The 20,956-nt window shown below is 43.7% G+C and overlaps 3 protein-coding genes across 3 annotated transcripts in view; 2 read left to right on the forward strand and 1 right to left on the reverse strand.

Moving 5' to 3' along the window:
- Nucleotides 1–462: 462 nt before the first annotated feature.
- LOC128725956 (DNA fragmentation factor subunit beta) lies at nucleotides 463–2,280 on the forward strand. The gene is made up of 4 exons (XM_053819728.1): nucleotides 463–615; nucleotides 989–1,112; nucleotides 1,191–1,376; nucleotides 1,447–2,280. Exons 1-4 carry the CDS (start codon nucleotides 463–465, stop codon nucleotides 2,241–2,243), a joined length of 1,260 nt encoding a protein of 419 aa, XP_053675703.1. The 3' UTR covers nucleotides 2,244–2,280.
- A 168-nt stretch (nucleotides 2,281–2,448) lies between these two features.
- On the reverse strand, nucleotides 2,449–3,229 carry LOC128726858 (uncharacterized). Its single transcript, XM_053820697.1, has 2 exons — nucleotides 3,160–3,229; nucleotides 2,449–3,087 (listed from the first exon to the last, which is right to left on the reverse strand). Exons 1-2 carry the CDS (start codon nucleotides 3,227–3,229, stop codon nucleotides 2,570–2,572), a joined length of 588 nt encoding a protein of 195 aa, XP_053676672.1. The 3' UTR covers nucleotides 2,449–2,569.
- A 13,231-nt stretch (nucleotides 3,230–16,460) lies between these two features.
- Nucleotides 16,461–20,956, forward strand: part of LOC128723905 (hemicentin-1-like) — a 161,268-nt gene continuing 156,772 nt past the window's right edge. The window contains exon 1 of the mRNA XM_053817670.1: nucleotides 16,461–16,509. Within this exon, the coding sequence (XP_053673645.1) occupies nucleotides 16,461–16,509 (49 nt within the window). The remainder of the gene's footprint in view (nucleotides 16,510–20,956) is intronic.

Below are 20,956 nucleotides of genomic sequence, written 5' to 3' on the forward strand. Positions count from 1 at the left end.
ATTTGATCTTTTGTTCTAGCTTGTAGGTTTTATAATATCATTATAAATGCTTAATTTGTGAATATTGGTTGACCGTTGATATGAACCAATTTGTTGTATTTTAAAATCATAGGAATGGTTTCCTCACATGTGTCTATGTTTTGAACTGATGCACGTGTGACTTTCACGTCAAAGGATACGTTATCGTGTTTGCGCAAGTGAACAGCAGGCAGAAGCGTTGGTGTTCGTCACAACAGCTGCGCGGTGTTATTTTAAGTGCATCAAAGGTCATTACCATTGCATTCCAATTTCGTGCAGTCCAGCCGTTCGCGGCTCGAGCCAGCTTCATTCACTCGTAAACCAGCACCCCGCGAAGTGGTTCTGTCTTTCGGTCCGGCACTGCGTACTATCGTGATCGGATCCTTTTGCTGGCTGGTACGAACGACACCAAAGGTTTCAGTAGGACGTGACAAAAGAGCGGAAATGTTCAACCTGTTCCCGTCAAAAGCCAGCAAACCGTCAGCAGGAGCGCCGCTAAAGGGCTACAAAATAACCGATGTCGAACGGAGCCGCAAATTCGGCGTGGCAGCCAACTCACTCCGCATGCTCCGGACGAAAGCGTCCGAAAAATTCAAGGTAAATAACCCCTGGATGGGACCAACTCTTCAAGTGTGAGTGTGTGTGTTTTGATGCTGGTTGAAGCATAAATGGCATTGACCTGTTTGGCTGCCAGGCGTCCGTATTTGGCGTTCGGCGTTTGAAATGCACCGGGCGCGATGCTGCAATGCATGCAAAGCTACACGAGGTCATTGCTTTTTATGGGCATTAGATGCATTTTTGTCAAGACGATCATCGTAGTAAGCCTTCTCTAGGATTTGTCCTTGCCACTTCCATCGAAGGTGGCTGTGTGAAATATGTGTCAAGGTCGCGTTTGAAGTGGGTCTTATCGGAGATGTGTTGCCAATTTCACCTTCTTTACTATTGTTTCTTTGATTTACTGCTTCCACAGATAGCTGCATGTCGCGTATATCTTGCCCAGGACGGCGTAGAGGTGGCTGACGAGGAGTACTTCCAAACGCTACCGGCCCAGGTTCTGTTCGTCATAGCGGACAAGGACACCATCGTAAGAACCGGTATGGTGGTGCTGAGCGCGTTAATGCAAGCAACTTGACGCAATTGCGCTATCGTTTCTATCGGAATTTTCATTGTAGATTTTGAGCTGATGTACAACGCCATCAAGTCCGCCCACACGGATCTGCTGCATGCAGGCGAACTGGCACAACAGTTCGTGAGTAATAATCAGCCGGAGATTTCAAAAATCCTCTTAAGCGCCCAGCGTGGTCGGGATGATCTGATCGAACGTAGCACGCGAAGCGACCATGCCGAATGGTTTGAAGGTAAGAAATGGTTATCGATTTAGTTGCATTTTTAATCGCACTAATAATGAACTCATGTCCGCTCCCGCAGGAATTGATGATCGTGCCGCTAAAACGAAGGAAGAGGTGATGAAGCGTCGCGGTCAAGACCGCATTCGAGGCTACTTTTACAAAACGAAGGACGAACTAACCAAGTGTTCGATGTACCGCGCGAGTCCGGTCGCTCGGGAGCTGATCGACGAGATGCTGGAGCTGTTCCGCCAGTTGCTGGTGGGCTTCGACTACTTCAGCTGCATGTTCGATCGTACCTGCTTGCGTAGGGTAGAGCTGAAGCCCGAAGCTAATACCCAGGATGAAACGGACGCACAAAAGATCCCACCAAAAAGGCTAAAACTGTTGGTACAGAAGTCGCTTGGGTCGGACTGCCGTATCGATCGCTACAATGTAGCCCTGTGCAGCCAGTTGGGCGATTTCCGGTGCATGGGCGTATGGAATGACGAGCGCTGCCGTTACTTGAACCACCGGATCAACCCGTACGCCAGCCGGGAGAATTTAATACTGTTCCAGGTGTGGAATCTCGACCATCAGATCGAGATCAGTCGAGCCGTGCTGCCGTCGATCCTGGACAACGTCGAGCGGATGGTGTCAGCAGAGGGGGACGCATTCTGCAAGCTGCATCGGCGCAAGGGCAAGAAACTGTCTGTGATAACGTACTTTTTGGAGCTGTTCACGCTCAACAACCTAAAGCTGGTGCACATAGTATGCCATGACAAGAGCGTCCACGAGCTGATCTCGAACGGTGCCATCATTTGCGATCGGTGCGATGAGTATAAGTATATTAAGCAATTTCAACGTAACCTACGTTCCAAAAAAGACGCAATGCTGTAAAACAGCACCATAGCCTGTTGATCTCGCGACTCAAAAAAAAACGTAACTATTTAAGCAAATCTCTCTACAATAAAGGGGTTCACCTCATGTGCGCAATAATGTGTTCGCTGGTACGAAACCACTGCCGCGGTTTTTATTCGCTTTATTTTTGTAATAATAATTTACACTGCTCACAATACACTAATACACGACTGTGTATGGAGGATAGAAAATTCACAACATGTATTCTAGCGCAAACTGGTACACTCCTCCTACTCGAAGAAAAAGGATATCAGATACACTAACGTTTAAAAATACTGTACAAATGAAACGAAAATAAACACATATTAGAATAAGAATTCCAACTCTTGAATATCCTTCAGGGGTAAATCATCTTCGGGCAGATCCATTGGTTTGACTGGATCAAATCGGTCCTTCCTCGAAGCTGGCCACGCGTAGTCATCCCACATCAGATCCGGCAGATCCAGCGGATCCTTCGGTGGCGTGGGTTTTAGTGGCTTTCGTTTGATCTCGCAAGGCATCCCAACGAAGTCGATCATCTGCTCCAGGAGATCATCTCGCAGACAAGCCGCCTGACCCCAGGCATATTCGGCATTTTGCGGCGCGAACGTATCCTCCGTTATATGTGATGGTTTCTTAGGGGTGTCCTTCGTCATGTCGTTGCATATCATTTGCAACACGCTGTTCGTGGTGGATTTCAACGATTTTCCGTGTATGCTGGCGGCCTTTTCCTTTCCATCCTGGTGCACTGAAATACGCTGAGCCTTGTTGCTGTTAGTGAGATCCTTCAGGGCGAAGGCTGCCGTCGTGCGAGTCTCGCCAGGTTTCAATAGCTGAGCATTTTCTGTGAACGATTTTTACATCCTTTCTGTTGTAGGAAATGGCAAAACAATTCACCAGCGAGGTTGTAACTTACTTCCCAAGATGTTGTTTCCATTTGTTCGGTTTTGATGATTGAAAATTCCAAATGCACGAGTCGAAGCCATTTTCGGGCAAGCTCTTAACAGAATGGCGAACGCACAGAGAATAAAAATGGTGAAGGAGCTTCGGAAATGAAATAAATCCGTCTGGTCGCTTCGCAGTCGCAGCCGCCTTTTTGATTTTCCGTTGAACGAACACAAACTGTTTGACAATTCACGAGCAAACTGTGTGAATCTATAGCTATTTCTTAACGAGTTCAGGTGTTTACATTATCCATCAAAACATGCTAACGATTGCACGAAAATCCATCATCGGTAAAAAACGGGATCGCAGAGAAGAAGCGGAAAAAATGTTGTCCGCATACGGCTTGGATACGACAGAAAAATTTTTCGTCCAAATAACAGGAGCCCATACTAATTAAGAGGTAACATTTTTTGTCGATGAAAATGACAAAAATAATTGAAACGCTTCGAATGAATTAAACGCTTAAAATGAATATTAGTGCTATTTCTGAGAAATAGATGGCGCTAATTACGCTAAAGAGCAAATATGGTTCAACTACTTACTCATAGATGGCGCTATTTAAACGCTTCACCAGGTGAAACATTTCAATTGATGAAACATTTCATCCATGCCACATTACAGCGCCATCTATGAGTGAAAAATTAAATTGAAAATAAAATTTTGAAATTGTAACCTCCTAGCTAGTATGTTCTCCTGTTACTTTGTGTAAAATTTTCTGATTTGCAGAGCTCGAAACAGACTTTGTTCCACATTATTCCATCTTTTTCGCTTTGCACTTTGTGGTGTAATTAGCATGTAATGAGCATGTTATTGGCGAATGTATGTGCTCTCAATACCGTGTGTACATCTGTTTGTTGAATAATTCGCAATAATTTGGTAATTTGTTTTTACAATTTTCTCGCTACATCAAGATGCAAGATCAAGATGAAATCATACAGAACGATGGATTTTTAATATGAAATTCACGAAGAACTGCTGATTAATCAAAAGGAATACTGAACAACATGTAGTATGTAGTCATTTATCAGTGATGATAGATGTTAGTAGATAGTAATCCAGCGTTGTTGGTCAAACATGGATGTGATACTTCCGCCGTTCTTTTTGTCTAATAAATCATGACCTACAGACGTTCCACGGTAATGAAAAGATGCACTTTATTGATAACGCTGTACATATAGCTCGCGAGAATATCGTGAGGAAAGTCTAATGCTTTTCCATAAGAAAAAATTGAGCTGATCACGGTATCTACATATAAAAAGATCTAGGTTTTGGTATCACATTATGCTGTGCTTCAGGATCGTATTGGTACTTCATTGTATTTATAAAGAAGAACGAAAGCACAGAATGTAAAATAATTAATGAGATGATTTTTGAATAAGAGAAACATAGGAAGAAAATCAAAATAAAGAGACGAGAGAAACATAATCAGTTGCAACATGAAACTGATGAGCGCGGGCAGAAGAGAATATATGAGTAAAAACTGTTATAAGACCATGTAATTTTGTGGGGATGAAAAGTAGCGAGCCTCAACTAAACTAAATTGTAAAAAAAGTGAAATATTACATCTATTCAATATTTTATTAAAAAAACAAGGCGAGAAGCTTCATATAATGTGTTTTTTTTTCGTACTGTAGAACAAACGATGTGGAGAGATTATTTAACTCTACCAGAACAGCTTCAAGATAGTTTCGGACAAAGAGAAAAGCATCCTTAAATTCGTCAAGCTTCTTAAAATAATCGAAAGACAAACATTAGCATACGAGCTGAGCGATCAGCAGGGTGAGAGATCAGCTGAGAGAGGTTTGATTTTCATCAGCTAGGACGAAAAATAAAGTAGCTAATTTTAATTTCAACCATATTGATCCAAAGCATATCGAACGAGCACAATATTAATGAATGAGCGTGTGAAAATTGCACACAATTCCCGTGACGATGCACTGCTGATGAACAACTATATATCGAGCTTTCAAAAACGTGTTTATAAATCAATCGAATCCAGCAGAAAACGAAACTCTAAAAAGGGTATCTAAACCTTGCCCTGTTTGCCGTGTAACTATGCCTTTAAACAAGCTTACAAACGTTTGCTTACGATCGCTTGAAAAAAGGAAAAGAAAAGAAACGGCTGCAGTTTATTCGCCCCGCATGCATAAGGGCTCGCCCTCGCGCGCTTTTTCTTCTGCCTTTTATTTCGAGCACGACTGTAAAGCAGCGGAGGATTAACATTTTGATTGGCTGCGTGAAGCATTCGCTGCCACGTGGATCTTTCCATCGAAGCTTTTCCATCTGGTGATCGACACGTAGCGTCAAACTTTCCATCCCCGCTCGAAACCGAATGCGCGAATAGATTGGTTTCGGTTGTCGCGCGATGGTTTAGATGGATGTGTTGGTTGTTATGCTAATTTGGGGGTGTTTTTTTGAGTGTTGTTGCTGCTCACTCTTTCCCCCTTTAAAATGAGCCATTTCTCGGGGTTCTCACGCGTGCTTCGAGCGGAGTTTCCCAGGCGGATGTACAGATCAAATATATTGCTGATTATTTTATGCAAACGTGTTTTAAGTTTTCTGCTCCATGCACCATCGCTTTGGTTTGGTGAATTTTCGTTCCACATTAGCTGAGCCTGCCGCAGACAGCCGATTTGCATCAGTTTCTTTTTGCCTCAAACATACCGCCGAAAGCAAGCATATGCTTATTGATCATATTCTAATGCTTCACTTTGCGCTTCAAACCTTATGCTTTTATGAACGCAACAGAACAACTAACGCGAAAGAAGAGTTCCCGCCCTGTTTTGCTTTACATCGAAGCCTCTTTTGTGCGCTTTTGAAGCGCTAAATTGTCCTTTATCGCAGGAAGGTGAATTGTGCGCTTATTTCGTTCATCTTTGCGCGACGCCACCGCTCTGGCTGATGAATACGTGCGCTTAGGTGTCAATTTATCTTTGCTATCTTAATTCATTCCAAATGTACTTAGAAATTCTGATGATATCGGTATTAACCCGCCCCGCGAACGCTCCAACCGGAAGGACCTTCTGTCGCGCGGGAAAACGTGCTATTTTTATTTACATGCCACCGACGAGGGCAATGCTTATGACGATGATGATGATGATGATGATGATGATGATGATTGCTGAAGCTGGAGTGCTGAAGAGCAACAGCCAATGGCATCATCGGTGAGGGCCGTCAAAAACAGTAGCCGCAGCCTGGATGCATGGAGATGGGATACCCATGCTTATGGTAATTCCGTGCGCTTATTCATATTCATGCCTAATGTTTGCTTTCCTAGCAGATGGCGTACATTTGGCGCAAGCAACCGACGGTCTGGCTGGCTGACTGGCTGGTGGGAATCATCCCGGGGTAGGAAACAAAACCGCGATGGTCCCGGTTAAATTCCGGTGCGCTATCACAACCACGCAGCCTGCGCTGTAGCTGAGATAAATGGTTTATCACTAGGTGGTGGGAAAATAAAATACAAATGAGACGAGGAGACGACGTCCCTTTTTAGGCCACGAGATGATCGCACGGCACTGGCTGTTGTGGTGTTGTGGCAGGGTTTTGTGAGCATTTTTTGGCCTTTGCATACGTCTGGCGTTCAGTGTGGTGAAGAAACGCATCTATGCTCAGCTAAACTCACCATCAATCAGTTGGATGGTTGATGATGAGTTTTCTTAAGTAAGCTAATATGCAAATATGGCTTCCCTTTTTAGCAAGAAGCAATAAACGAGCAGCAAATGAAAGCGATGATCCCCTTCTTGGGCTTTTTTTTGATTTAATAATGGAATGATGAAGACAATATCTCATTCTAAAAATTTTGAACTGCTGTGTGGGTAAAAAAAATGCATTTGTGAGCTTCGAGGAAATTCGTATGAGCAACCGATCGTTTGCAGCCGATCACTGCCGTAAATGTTTGAAGCGTTGTAAATGCAAACTAGCGCACGTACGATGCCGAACAGCACTTACCAGCCCAAAATCAAACTAAAGGAACGTTTCATTATTGTTGTTTCATTATTTGTGGTAAATTGACCAGAAACGGAGCTCTGCTGTGCAAATAATGTTGAATGCCTCACTGTGAATGCGGCACTGCTTATGATTTAAATTTGTAACAGGTTTACTAAACTATCTGGACTCGACGCAAATATCCTAACCGACGTTGTATTTCCTGTGCTGTGCATTAATCACACAGAAATAGAGCTTTTTTGGGAGAAAGCTTTTGGATGCTTTAAGTTTTCCCACTTGAATGTGTAGACTAAAAGCTGAGATTGGACTTCATTTGATGTCAAAATCATTGCGAAAATAAATTCAAATTAAACAAATTAAATATCACACTAAGCTGTAAATTATTCCTTTGAACAATTTTAATTGCGTACTACCCTTAGTGAAAACGGTTTGTACCCCAAAGCGGACATGTCAGCGGACATTTCAGCAATTGAACAAATAACCAGATTGAAGCAAAAACCCGTAGCGATTGGAGGGATTGGAGCAGAAATCACGGTTGCATGCAGATGATAATTTCCGTGTGACAATACTTGGGTTAATCTTGTCCGCATAAATCATCCCCCACGGGTGGTTCCCTTTGGCGCATAATTTGCCCCACTGCTGCTGCTGCTGCTGCTCCGTAATCGCTTGTTCGTGTCTTTTGATGAAGTGTTACGGGGGTTCGCATGTGGCCGAATTGGGGGTGGCGAAGAGAAAATGGGGTTGTACGTTTTTTTTTTGCCGCGGCAAGGATTATTTATATCCGATTTTAGCCGACGAGTCGCGCTGGCCAGCAGCATTCACACATCAATCCAGCAGCCGCCCATGTCGCACCACTACACGCCGTGTAAATCATGCTGTTCAATAATCTGTCGTATTTACACACTTTTTACGGACAATTTTTTGTTGTTGTTGTTGGCTTCCCACGCGCGCTTTCGACTGGTTTTTGGGAAGTGGGTTTGCATGATTTATACATTTTATGAATGAGTCGCCTTTTCTTTTTTTTTTGGTTGTTGTGTGCACCAGAAATATTTGTTCACGTTGCTCTGGTGGTGTGAATTTCTCTCTCTCTCTCTCTCTCTCTCTCTCTCTGTAGCAGCTTTTTATCGCTTGTCAGTCATACGCAATTTCGGTTTTTCATCCCCGCGAACGTAGTTTTTTTCCACAGCGGATGAGGTCGATGTTACTTTTTCTGCCGGTGTTTGGAAGCTCAAATGAAAAAACAAAAAAAATACAACGGCTTTTCTGTCTCCCGCTGCCACCGATTTCGCAAACACCACCACCCACCACCCACCACCCACCACCTTGCGAGTGTTTTTCCGCGGGCAAGGGTCACTCCATCGATTGTTTGGCCCTCGAGCGGGAGTCAATTTTTCTCGCTGCATGATCGGGTTTACCCCTCCCGAAGCTCCACGCCAGTTTTGCCTCGAGGAATTAATAAATTAACACAAATTTAATCCAAAACATTCGTCCCATAAATAATGCTCGAAAACAAAGTATTTATGCCAAATCGACAGCGGCACGACAGCACACGCTTGAATGTGAATCGGGTCGCGAGGCAATGTGTTGTGAGGCCTGGGGAGAGAAAAAAAAAGGATATGAAAATAAACAACAACAAAAAAACCCAAATGAAATCTCGTGCAATGTTGCACATTAATGACGGTACATGATGATTTTCATTGTCTGCAAGTGCGCGGGTATTTTGAGTTTCGGCACCGAAGAGAAGGGAGAAAAAAATGGAGCCGGGTAATTGGTAGAAGGATTTATTTTTTCGACATTATTCGCCCAAACAATTGTAGCCCGATGCGAGTCCTTTCAAACGGGTGTTTGAATATGCTTATCGCACGCAGCAGTGTTGACTGTTATGAGTGTTTTTTTGTTGTTGCCTCAATGAACAACAAAGAGTAAAACTTTCTTTAATACTTTCATATTATTCATTTATTTTGTGCTTTAATACAATGTGCCTTAATACAAGTTTGTGCTTTAACAGAATTTCTAGATTTATTAAGCTTCCTAACCCTTTTTAATCCTGAAACGCTCTATACAAATGCTCTCAATCGGTTCCAATTATCTATCGTCCTAATCCCGTCTGCATGTTGATGCAATTCGCGACCGACGCTTTGAAGATAGTCCGAAACGAAACGTTAGAGAAAATAGAAGATTTCGCATGCTGATTTGCGCTTGCATCTTCGTGAATTGATGCTAAATTTCAACTGCAAACACTGAGGATCCCTTTTCTTGTATTAGCCGAACTTGTTAAATCTTCTTATCCGTTTTCCTCTCTGTTAGAAGGCATGTTAAGATCGTTTTTTTTTCGATTTGCGAAAAGGGATTTTCATGATTGAACACGATGCTTGACGCGTCATACTAATAGATTCGGACGCCTATTCCTATCCTAACGGAAGATCTTATCCTTTTTGAGAATTTAGGACAAACGAAGGCCATAAAATGTACTTTCATTTCACCCCTTTTTTATCGATCGATTGGGTTTTCGGAAAATTGCACGAAAATCTGGACTTATCTCCTTCAAGTGATAGCCAGAAGGCAGCAGCTTTCGGTGGGTTCCGTGGTGTCGAGAAGATCTTGAAACGGCCATCAAGCAGCCTTGTGTTCTGTTCTGGGTCCACTGTTAGTCGAAGTGATGCGCGATGGGAACGATTGAAGGACAAAAGAGGGCGATGTTTGCCAACTGTATGCTAAATGCCTTAGGATCTGTTATCAATCGAGAATCAATGTAAACAACCATGATATGGCCAGCGGAAACTACTGATAATTTTTTTTTGAATTTTTTTAGAATTTTGATCATTTGATCGTTTAGACGATGAAAGATTGATTTTTTCTTGTAAAAAATAACACAATGTGTGTGCTGCTACTCGACTGTTTTATTTATTACAATATTTTATAACTAACCTTCGCAAACAGCTGAAAATAGTGTGTATATTTGGTACAAAAAATAAGGCACAGCTGCTTGATTTCGTAAGACTTGATTAAACTCATTAAAGGGCTTCAAGGCGATTATGATTGGCTTCGGTTTATCTCAATTTTCGATCACCACCACCGCAAGGATAGATTCGATCTCCGCGGCAAGGAGATTTTCTCCCATTTAGAAAGTAAATGGTCGATCTTAAAGAAAAAAAATGGAAAAAGCTCAGGTATACCAAGCGGGGCGTAACGTTGATAAAATTATTTGCCATAACACTTTTGCACGAAATCTTCATCCCATTGTGCCCAAGAGACAGGCTGTGAGCAAAATCGCTCTCATTACGCCAATTTGGCCATGAAAGACCGGAAGTAATTGAATTTTAGGTGGAGCGCTTTTCTGGCCAGATGCCACGGCGGGAGTCTTTGAGGTTCGGCTCATGCTTTCAAGCAATCGAGAATAATCGATTAGACTCTCAGCTCTAGAAAGTTGTTCCCTCAGGTATTGTAAGTTTTAGTGTTTTTCATTTACTGATTGGAAGTTTTCATTCTATAGAACTTTCAGAAATCTTTCTTTGGTATTGCAAAATTCATTGTAATTAATAAATGCAATAGATCCCACTCACGATCACTGGTGCCGTTTGAAGAGTATGATTTGCAATCCTGAACCAGCAACAGTTTCACAATGATAATCATTCATTTCAATCAATCAATTATCAATCTACTTATAGGCAAATCCTTACAGATAATAAAACAATGTGTGACCTTTGAAGGTAAAAGATATAATAAAACATATAGTATGTATGAAAGCAGTATAAATGAAAACATAAAGTATAACAAATTGAAAAGTGATACTAGAAATTAAAATGAGACACATAAGAATATGCGAAAAATAAATTTTATTGCACAAAATAAGTTCGTTTCCTTGGTTGCTGTTACTTTACTTGAGGGTTTCCTTTATGAGTTGAATCCTATATGGCTGTGTGTGTGTTGAATACTGAAGTTTCGCCTAAGGAAATAGTACTTACAGCGCCGCTCGAGTGGGTAGAAAAGAACCCATGAAAGGATGCGTCTAGCTAGCTTCTTCTTGCAGAAGAACACACTCAACTCGTCACAGCCATATTGATATCGGGATCCGTGTCGTACACGGAAAACTCCAGAGCAAAAACAAAAAAAAACACAGACAATGTACCGGTCGAGGGAACTTGAGATGGTTTTTTTTTCTTGCTTAGCGTTATGGGAAATATAAACACTCTGCACAGGTGGAACAATCGAGCAAGGGAACCCATTCTGTCTGGTTTTCTTTACTAGAGCCCGCATTTTAGTGGCCTTTCGACACAACACTTCTTGAGGAGATGGTTGCAAAGATGAACGAGATGTTGAATGGCTTGACTTGGCTTGGTTCGGAGTGTCGATGTGAAGTGGATACGCCAAAAGGTTCCAAAGCGTCTTACGCGCTATGAAAAGAATCGGGTTAAATTGTTCTTGCTGCTCTGAAATCAAGTACAAGCCATATTTTGCGCTTTATGACATTCCTCACAAAGCCGTTGTCCTATCCGTTCCGTTGTGTGTGCGATGTAGACATTGAAGGATGCTTGTATCATAAGAGAGACGCAATCCTTGTTTCTTTGGCTGCTAACCACACCGGAAGGAACACGTTCGATAGCTTCATGATCTATATAGCCTTTGCTTAAGGACCACGACTGTTGTTGTTATATTTGGGACGAGATACAACTTTCAGAGAATACCGGTGCAGTGTTAGAAAACTGGGGGCTTGGCAAACCGCTTTACTTCGATGCCATCGAATATTGGCATTTCCTGCTACTAACCACGTCAAATTGATATCATGTCATCCATCAAAAAAGGCATGTATAAAAAATGCTAACAATTTGATGAAACTCTTACCGGAAATAGCATTCAGCAGAACGGTCCACGGCTCCCTTTTTGGGGAAATTTCGGCACGCGAACTAGCTGATCGACAAATTGGCTTACGTGGTGGTGTGTTCAGGAAGCTATACCTGTGTCCCGGCCGGTTGCACGGTGTGTCGTGCGGTTGAGCGAGAATGCATGAAAAGCGGTGGAACATAATGGAAGACAACGAGTGTATTCGAACACTGGTAGAGCCACTTTACCAGCAGGCAGCCCTTATCCCGCTGTTTGTTTGGGAGCCAAAGCGGCGTGAATGATGTACACGTTTGGCGGCGAAACGGAAACTTCGATCCTTCCGCTAGCAAAGCAAATAAATCTGACGGAAATGGATTCAATCAATCAATTTACATTATGGTGCGTTTTACATACATTTGTCAGCCGCTATGCGACTTCGGCACTCCGTCTAAACTAGCGGGCGAGCCTGGCCGTAGACGACGTTATAGTGATTTATGATGATGATGATGTGCAGGAATCGCGACAGGCGTTTGTCTTCCGCAAAGATGACCCAGTTGAGTTTGGTGGATACAGCTCATAAGGGATATACAAAGCAGGATATTGGGAATGAACATAATATTTTGAAAGCGTTTATCTACTGTAGAGCAAAAAAATAAAACTGAAGGATTTCAAAACTAAGGAAATATAAACAAACCTTATAAAATAAAACATTCAATAGAGAGAAATTGAAGAGAGCGGGACAGACACATCAATATTTCCTTCAATATTCAACAACCAGCGTATAACTACTTCAAAGGGTGCACATCTGTAACAGCACAAGACATTAAATCATTTATATGGTATATTTTACACATTCCTAATGTTAGATGAATGATCGTAAAATTAGTTTATTAAAACAACACAAGCTTGTATGAAATCAGTGTTATCAATTTGAATATAGTAATTTTCGATTTCACTCAGAATCATCAAGCACCAGGCGTCTCCATCAATAGAGAAAGCAATGTTGTTTTGGATATTATTTTTTTCTTTGAATTTATGTTCTTGAATTTATCGTCGATCTAATGTTGGTTCTCGTGCCACTCACTTGGCCTCATTGACATTCACTCTTTCGGCTGCCAAATCAGTGAATCAGCGGGACTAAACCAGTGCACATGGTCTGCTTAACATAGCCCTGCATTGCACATCCATCCATCCATTAAATGACATAGATCTACTAGACATATTAACCGAGTCAGCCCGGAATAAGGCGTTGTTTTAAACGTTACTATAATGCTGAGTATACCTAGAAGTGCAAACAGTTCAAACATAATTTGTTAAATACTCATGTAGAACACTATATCGGTTAATTTTAAACAGCGCTTGATAAAAGAAAAAGCGGTAACTATTGTTCAATTAGCGTAAAATTTTGCATTTAATTTCGTTATCATTGAAATTCTTTTCAACTCACGGTACGTATCAGCGTGTTGCAGGCGCACCAGCTATTTGCTTAAAAAACAAGACACAGTTGGTTTTATTTCTCGCTTCCAAAAGGCACCAAATGTGCACGATAGTTGGAGAATATTTGCTTCGCGAAAACAGTCGCAAATGATTGCAACGCGAAACATTTATTTCGCTAATCGTCTCCTGATGCTTATTTCATGATGCACGCGTGGTGCAAAATAAATTACCTGTAGGGCTTGGAAGCATTTTTAAGCTTTCCAGCATTTTTAAAGCAATCGGATAATGAATGTGCCCCATTTCATACGGCAATGTGTGGTGGGTTTAGTGCGCCAACCTCGGTCCAGCTAACTTCAACTTACCGTCAGGTACCAAATGCACCATAATCCGATATTACTGCTTGCCGGAAATGCGTTCAATGTTTTCAGCAAATCCCATTCCGTCCTCCTCGGTATCAGTTGCCGTGTACGTGTGCTTTCAACCCGAGTGACGGATGAAAATTTATTCAGCTTCCTTGCACATGCAAAACAAAAACAATGCCACATATGCTCATGCGGGTAATGTAATTTCACGCGCAACCGTTTCCACCCAGCTCCAAAAAACAAAAAAAAAGTGAAAAGAAACGGAACTAATAGACGTCCCAGCACGCCCGGTTATGTTTGCCGGGTAGCAAGTCGGACACCACCAGGAGGGGGTTTTTCTATTTACTTATCTGCCTGTGCCTGTGCCGAAACCGTGCTGCCTGGTCGTCTGGTGGTCGACCTTCCGAGAACACGCCGCAACGATCCGATTCCTTCGACTTCCACAGTGATGCAGGCCCCTGGCAGTGGCTGCTTACCAAAAGTTAGATCCTCGGTTTTAGTGCAGTGCCCAGTTCTTCCCGAGCGCTTTCTAATGCCGGCGCTTCACCATGCATATTACGTATGCAAATCATGGGGAAAAATATTTTCGTGATATTTACAATTACAACACACTGGGCGTCGCCGCGTCCACGTCGGCGTCCGGTCGGACGTGGCAGCGTGCGCAATAATACCAAACGCTTGGCCACCCGGCCACCACGAGTGTATCCCGTAACGTCGAGTGGCCTGCTAACACGCCTGCTAACGCCCGTTGTCTTCCACACGCTGCAGCTGTGGCGAACTGGGCCCAACACCCGGGCAAAGGTGTCTTTTTGATATTGAATTCCACCACCACCCACACCACCAACGGCGGACGGGCGTTTCTCGCCGAGCATCTGGCGGCCATGACGGAATGGTATTGAAAATAGGACCCCGGAACGTTATTTTCCTTCGCCGCGTGCCGGGAAAGGAACCGACCGTGGCTGCAGGAGTGCTTTCGAGTGCAAATGAAATGGTTTCTCTGCTCATGAATAGAAATCACTGCAATAGCAAGCTTCTATTGAAGCTTACCGTGCGCAGCTTCCGGCAGACTGCTCGCCACGGGGACGGGCAGTACCGAACTGAGTGAGTAAAAATGTTTCACCCATAACCTGTATGTCATTTCCCACTAGGATGGCATTCCGTGCCAGCAGCTGCGTGGGCGAGGGGAGTAAAAATAGCAACACATCTCCTGGTCAAAGGATTCGAAGGAGCAGCGAAGGAAGCAAGCGAGTGAGTGTGAGCCGTATTTTACTGAGCTTGCACCAACTGCACCGAGCCGATAGGACGCACGGTTGGGTTCATGCACGGTTTTCATGCACGTCGCGTACTGAGGTCGCCTGCTCCTACAAGGGTGTGTGTGTGTACCGAAATGAGAGAACTATGCCACCCCCACCTTTCCTCTAAAAAACTAACTAAATTCAATTTGAGCATAATAGGGAATTTTCAATTGCTTGCCAGCGGTGCCGTGTGGATGACGTGTTGAACATGGCACTAGTTTTTGGGAAAAGAAAATGTAGAGTAGGCGACGTTGCCAAGGGAACCGAATGCAAAAACAGAGCGGCTCGACCAACCGAACCGTGGGATAAGCTGGGCCTAAAAATAAATCGCAAAACGCAAAGTTCATCGGTGGTGTCGCCCGGTGCACCACCGCAAGGACATCCCGGTCGTGCGCCGGTTCGAGTTTGGTTGCAAAAATACTCCATCTTTCGATATCTAATGACACCACAGTCGGGCACTCCGGATGCTGGAGCTGGCACTTATTAATATCTACGGAATTGATTCCCGGTGGTGTGTGCGTATCGGTGCGCGCAATGTTAGAGCATGTTTGTTGTTTCAGTCTAATGAAATCCAAACAGAGCGGTGTCAGATGGAGGCGCGTGTTAGAGGCACGGTTTGGGACAGTTTTTGGAGGATAGATATGAAGTCGCGTTGGCAAAATACGAGCCCAGTGCCCGGGTTTGGTGTGTTTGTCGACCGTCGGCGGGAATGGATTTCGGCCTGGTGTTCGACATGCCGTGTGATTGAGGCGGTGGTGCAAAAAAGAAAAGAGAGGCTAGGCTCGGGTAGTATTTTCTTCCAAAACAGACGCGTGCTATTAGTTCGGCAAAATGATTTGGCTTGGTTTGTTTATTATGTAGGGAAAATGAATGCACGCGTGGGTTCGAATTGAGAACCGTCGCACCGTCGGTGTCGCTTTCAACGCGTTGAACAAACGTGTGAAGCATGATATAAGGGCTAAGGCAGAAAAAAAAAACAATAATGATTTAAGGCTCGAACAAAAAGATACCACCAAGATCGGTTCGAATTATTCATTCCCATCGATGATAGGCGTGCCGATACCCAAGAGTCCTTTTTCTTAACCGGAAATGTAGCCGCATTCATCATACTACGCAGTGTGAAAAGAATTGCTGCAGTTAACCTGTGGGTGTACTACAAACTGATAAAGAAGATCATGAACAGCAACAATAACCAGCACGACGAAGCGTGTCTGCAATAGGGGAATCTTTACATTTACGATGTGGTGTATGAACCGTTTATTCCCGGTTTTTCCACCGCCACCACAAGCGATACAGTAAAACACTTGTTTTGCTCACTACCGGCTCCAGCTTGGTGTGGCGTGGCTCTAGGCGAAACACAAACCTCCGACCTCGGGAGGATGTGCCCCGTGCCAATGGACGTCGGCATAATGGGCGTGCTGCGGATCGACGCGAAGCCAGTTGTACGTAATAACAATGGTAATAACAAGAATGGCTGACACCAAATCGCCCCCAGCTCTTGGCGGGAGCTTCCGGAAGTTGTTCGGTGTTTGGGAAAATGAAAAGCTCCAAAAGTCGAGCTGTGGTTGGGCATGGGCTTGTAGCCTCCCTTCATTTCTCGTGTGAGACGGATCTAGAGGCTTTAGAGGCGAAAAAAGGGGGAAGATGCTACGACCGGATGGACTACGGGCTTCGTAAACTGCACGCGAGCAAAGGCACCAACACGCACGCACCGGCTCCAACACACTGATGGTCACTCATGCTGGGCACGTATAGTTTATCGTTGCTGCATACCCAACCAGCATAAAGATGAGGTTTCGCTTAGGCTTCTGTTTCGAGCCGGAAAGGATGGCCAACCAAAGAACAGGTGAAACACAGAGATTGACCCCGGTGCAAACCTCACGTTGCGATCTTGGCGTTGATGGTAAAGTATGGGAGTAGATAGCGCGCGGGCAATTACTTGAAAAAAGGATACCGAATTGCGCACAGCTGCCGTGTCGGGACGAATTCAACAACTGTTTGATTATTTCGTTGGTTGAAAACCCAAATTTTTAGGCATTAAGTGGATTGTTAAAGTGAAGTAAAGAATGTTAGGTGCATTTCGGCGGCATTTGCTTTGATTTTTTTTCTATATATGTATGACCATCCGTGGCTCAATCGCTGTAAATAGTCAACTAAACTTTGTTACAGAGCATTAAATCTGTTTAGTTATTTTTTTTCTTAGTGATACATATTTTTATTCTCAACTATTTTGATTTACTATGTGGAGCACTAAAGTAGCTTTTTTTTACTTATTCATGCATCTTTTGCAAAGATTGAATATGAATTAGGACGTTCACGATAAAGCAACATGCTCTAATGCAGTGTTCTTGATGATGAAAACTACTATAACTCGTGCATGCAAATTTCCTTCATTTATTTCACCGTTGACGTAAAAGTTGCTGCAAAAATGTTTTGTTTAGAACGACCAGTATATAAAATAGAATCTCAGATCCCTGATGCAGATCAACCTAATCAATTTGCAAGTCCATTTAGATGCATTGTGCTTTGCAAATGACTTTAGCGCAGTTCCCGAAGCATAAGCCCACCGCACGCTGCTGCGTCGAAATGGGGGAAAAATGGTTTGAATATGCGCTCCAAATATCTGTCGGTGACGGTTGGCCTGAAGGCTACATCGTTGTACTATTCCATGTGGCCATAATTTTGGCTGTCGCTCGGAGACTAAGGTGTCGCTGTTCACTCGTCCTTCCTGTGCATTCTTGCTTCCGTTTACGCTGTCTCATGACACTTTCACGACCAGAAAGAGAGAGTGTGAGAGAGAGAGAGAGAGAGAGAGAGAGAAAGATCGAGAGACGACGGTGGTTGCGTCAGAAGAAATGGAACACGGTAGGAGGCTGTATGAATACAAACTGTAGAATAAATTTATTTAGAAAAGTTATGAAAATCGCAGTGCAACTTTGGCACCGATGAACACCAGGGCGTTGGTCCAGGCGCTGCCTTTTACAAGACGCCTAACAAGCGACATTGACGCCTGGGCGGCGATGATTGCAAGAACTATCTTCCGCTACACGGCCAGGCCAGGGTTGCCGGCTCACCCGAAATAGGGGCGGAGAGAAAACCGGAAGAGTTCGCATCGCCCAAGGCACTTTCCTTCACAGCGGTGCCACGTACGGTTGCCGTTCGGTTGCTGCTTGTTTCGATCGCGACACGGAACGGTTCCTCGAACTGCTGGAAGCCTCGGGTTTTTCGCATTCAGTCGCATTTGCATTTTGCCCACTCGCAAGCAGCACGAGGGAGCATCGCGATGGCGAAACCGAACAAGAACGAGCCACAAGGAGAGCCAAACTGCAAGGAAAGCATCCAGGAAGGGGCATTTTATGCAGCAGAGTGGGAGTAAATTTAGCTGAACCATCTGATTACGCTTCTAGGGTGAAGCGAAGCCGTTATTATGCACACTGCAGCCCATTTAGCTTCGGGAACGCCGGCCGAATGGGAAACTGGGCATTCCGTGATGATCTTGCTGATACTGATGCTTAGGATGATAATGTTGATGAGCCATGGTGTCCCGGGCCCCAAAAGTGCATAGTTTGCGCCATGAATAGCTGGCTAAAACTAAGCAAACAAGGCGAAAAAAAAGCCAAATGGGTTAATTCAGGCACGAGAGATTTGGGCTCCGGGCGGCGTGCACACATCCGAAAGCCGACAGTGGCACACCCCTTTTCACCGGGCAGCTCAAGATTTGGTCAAAGGAAGGTCCGTCCGCGCGCCGTTGCGGTGACGCAGGATCCGCATGCACCAGACTCGCCACCCATTTTAGGGGTAACAGCAGTTCCGTCTTTGAGTTTACTGTTGTTCCGGCCTGCCGACAGCACCGCAACGCTAAAGTAAACTGTCCGTGCGGTTTTCGGGAGCAGAATTGCTGCCAATGGCACCGTGCATTGCGTAACCCCAGAGGTGATTAAATGCGAGGCCGTCTTTAGGCCGCTGCCTTATGTAAATGGGTGTAAAGTAGCTTCCGCCGGCTACGTACACGAGCTTGAGGCTCGTTTTGTCTAAGCCGTTTCGGTTGGTGGCACGTGTTGGGATGCGGCTGCAGCAGAGTAGAGGTACCATGGCCATGCATGACCAATTCAGGCTTATGGCCACTAGAGGCACAAGGCGAGAAGCCGGTTACCTGGTGCAATATTTTCTGTTTTATGTGCATTCGTTCCCCAGGACTTTTCGCCAAGTGCACTTTATTTGCTTGAATGCGAGAGGGCCAGGGACTGTATTGTGCGGAAGAGTGAACAAACGCTGCACCTAAGTCGTTTGCCCCGGGAGCCTTGCGGGCTGAGAAGGAAAAAGTTGTTTTAGCTGGTTTGTTATCTCATGTATGATTAGTGTTGCTCATACAGGCTTGTCAATGGCTTTGCGCTTAAAAGTCAAAGCGACGTACTTTGCTTTTAATGAGTCAAAGTTGTACTGCAATTGGAAGGTAGAAACAGTTTTTAGATGTTAGTATTTTTTGTACGCTTGAGTAAGTTCGCTAGTTTGAGTGGCAAATATCAATAGCTAGCTTAAACGAACCACAATACCAAAATATTCATGGCTATAGAGCTATGTAATGACGTTTTCAAAGCATAATACTTTATTTCTATATTAAAATGATTTTTTTTCCTAGCCGAAGGTATTGTTAAACACATTATATCACAGTGAAATAGCGTCACAGAGATAGTTGGTAATTTGTTTTAAAACAGAGCTAAGCAATCAATAACAAATGAGTGTTTGCTTACAGGCTACAAGTGATTTGCATATTGGACATATTGTTATTATATTGGTCTATAAGTTGAATGATATATAACTAAAACAAGGTTATTTTAATAAATTTAGCTAAAAATAACAAAAAAAGAATTCTATTTTACTTTCTTCAAAGAGCATTCATCAAAAACATTCATGCTGGATTGCTACTGTTGTGAGATGGAAGGATTTCGTCGAGTGTAACATGATTAGAAATGTAAGCTCCAATTAGTACCGGCATTACGTGTGTGGTTTGTCCTGATCGTAAAACGAGCGTTGCTCGAGCGTGAACCAACAGCAAAAACATATAGTGCTTCAACTAAGCTATCTTCATGAGTACAAGCAAACAAAAATATGCTTCAGGCGCATCCACGAAGCATCCTTGCTCTATACGAACTGTTTTCGAATAAGCAATTTGGATTTTATGCATGGACTGTGTGTATTTGAAATCTGTTTGAAAGAACGGTGCGGAGAACGTTGTGTACACCGACGTACTGCAACTCCACTGCTACCTAATTACATCCTGCAAGAAAAAATATGACCCACAAAGGAACGCAAGCTATACGCAAGCAGGTTGAAAAAAACTTCCTGAATGTGCTTCGTACTGTTTGAAGACTATTTCAATGGAGATGTTCGATAGCTTTCTTGATAAAACACGGACAGTACCATGTTTGGTGCTGTGAAGGATCTGTAGCCCTGTTCGTTCCTTTTCTTGTAAGTGATGATGTTCAGTTCTAATCATTTCCCTAACTCGTCAGCACTCGTTCTGCAAACCGTAACTGAACCAGTAACCGGGTATACGAACTGTTTAGAGTACAGAGTTGGAATGGGAATGGTAAGAAGGGCTACCGGAAGAATAGCAGATGGACGGGTGAGCCACGGGAACTGCTCTGGTTTTACCAGTATTCCTAATAGCCCGTTGCCAGTCAGCACACGAATAGGTAGAGCTTTTCACGTTCAAACACAGAACACCGGTATAGCAGCGGGCATCCGCCTCCCAAACCGGAAAGGAAAAACACAGCAGAAGCAATAAATCTACTGATTGTTATTTGTTCTTGGGAAACGGTTCTTTCCGGTTATTGTTCGAGGATCGTCTTCCGGTGCATAGATGTACATAAATTAGCACATCTGGTTTATTTTTTAGCCACCC

The sequence above is a fragment of the Anopheles nili genome, chromosome 3, assembly GCF_943737925.1.
Source record: "Anopheles nili chromosome 3, idAnoNiliSN_F5_01, whole genome shotgun sequence".
NCBI lineage: Eukaryota > Metazoa > Arthropoda > Insecta > Diptera > Culicidae > Anopheles > Anopheles nili.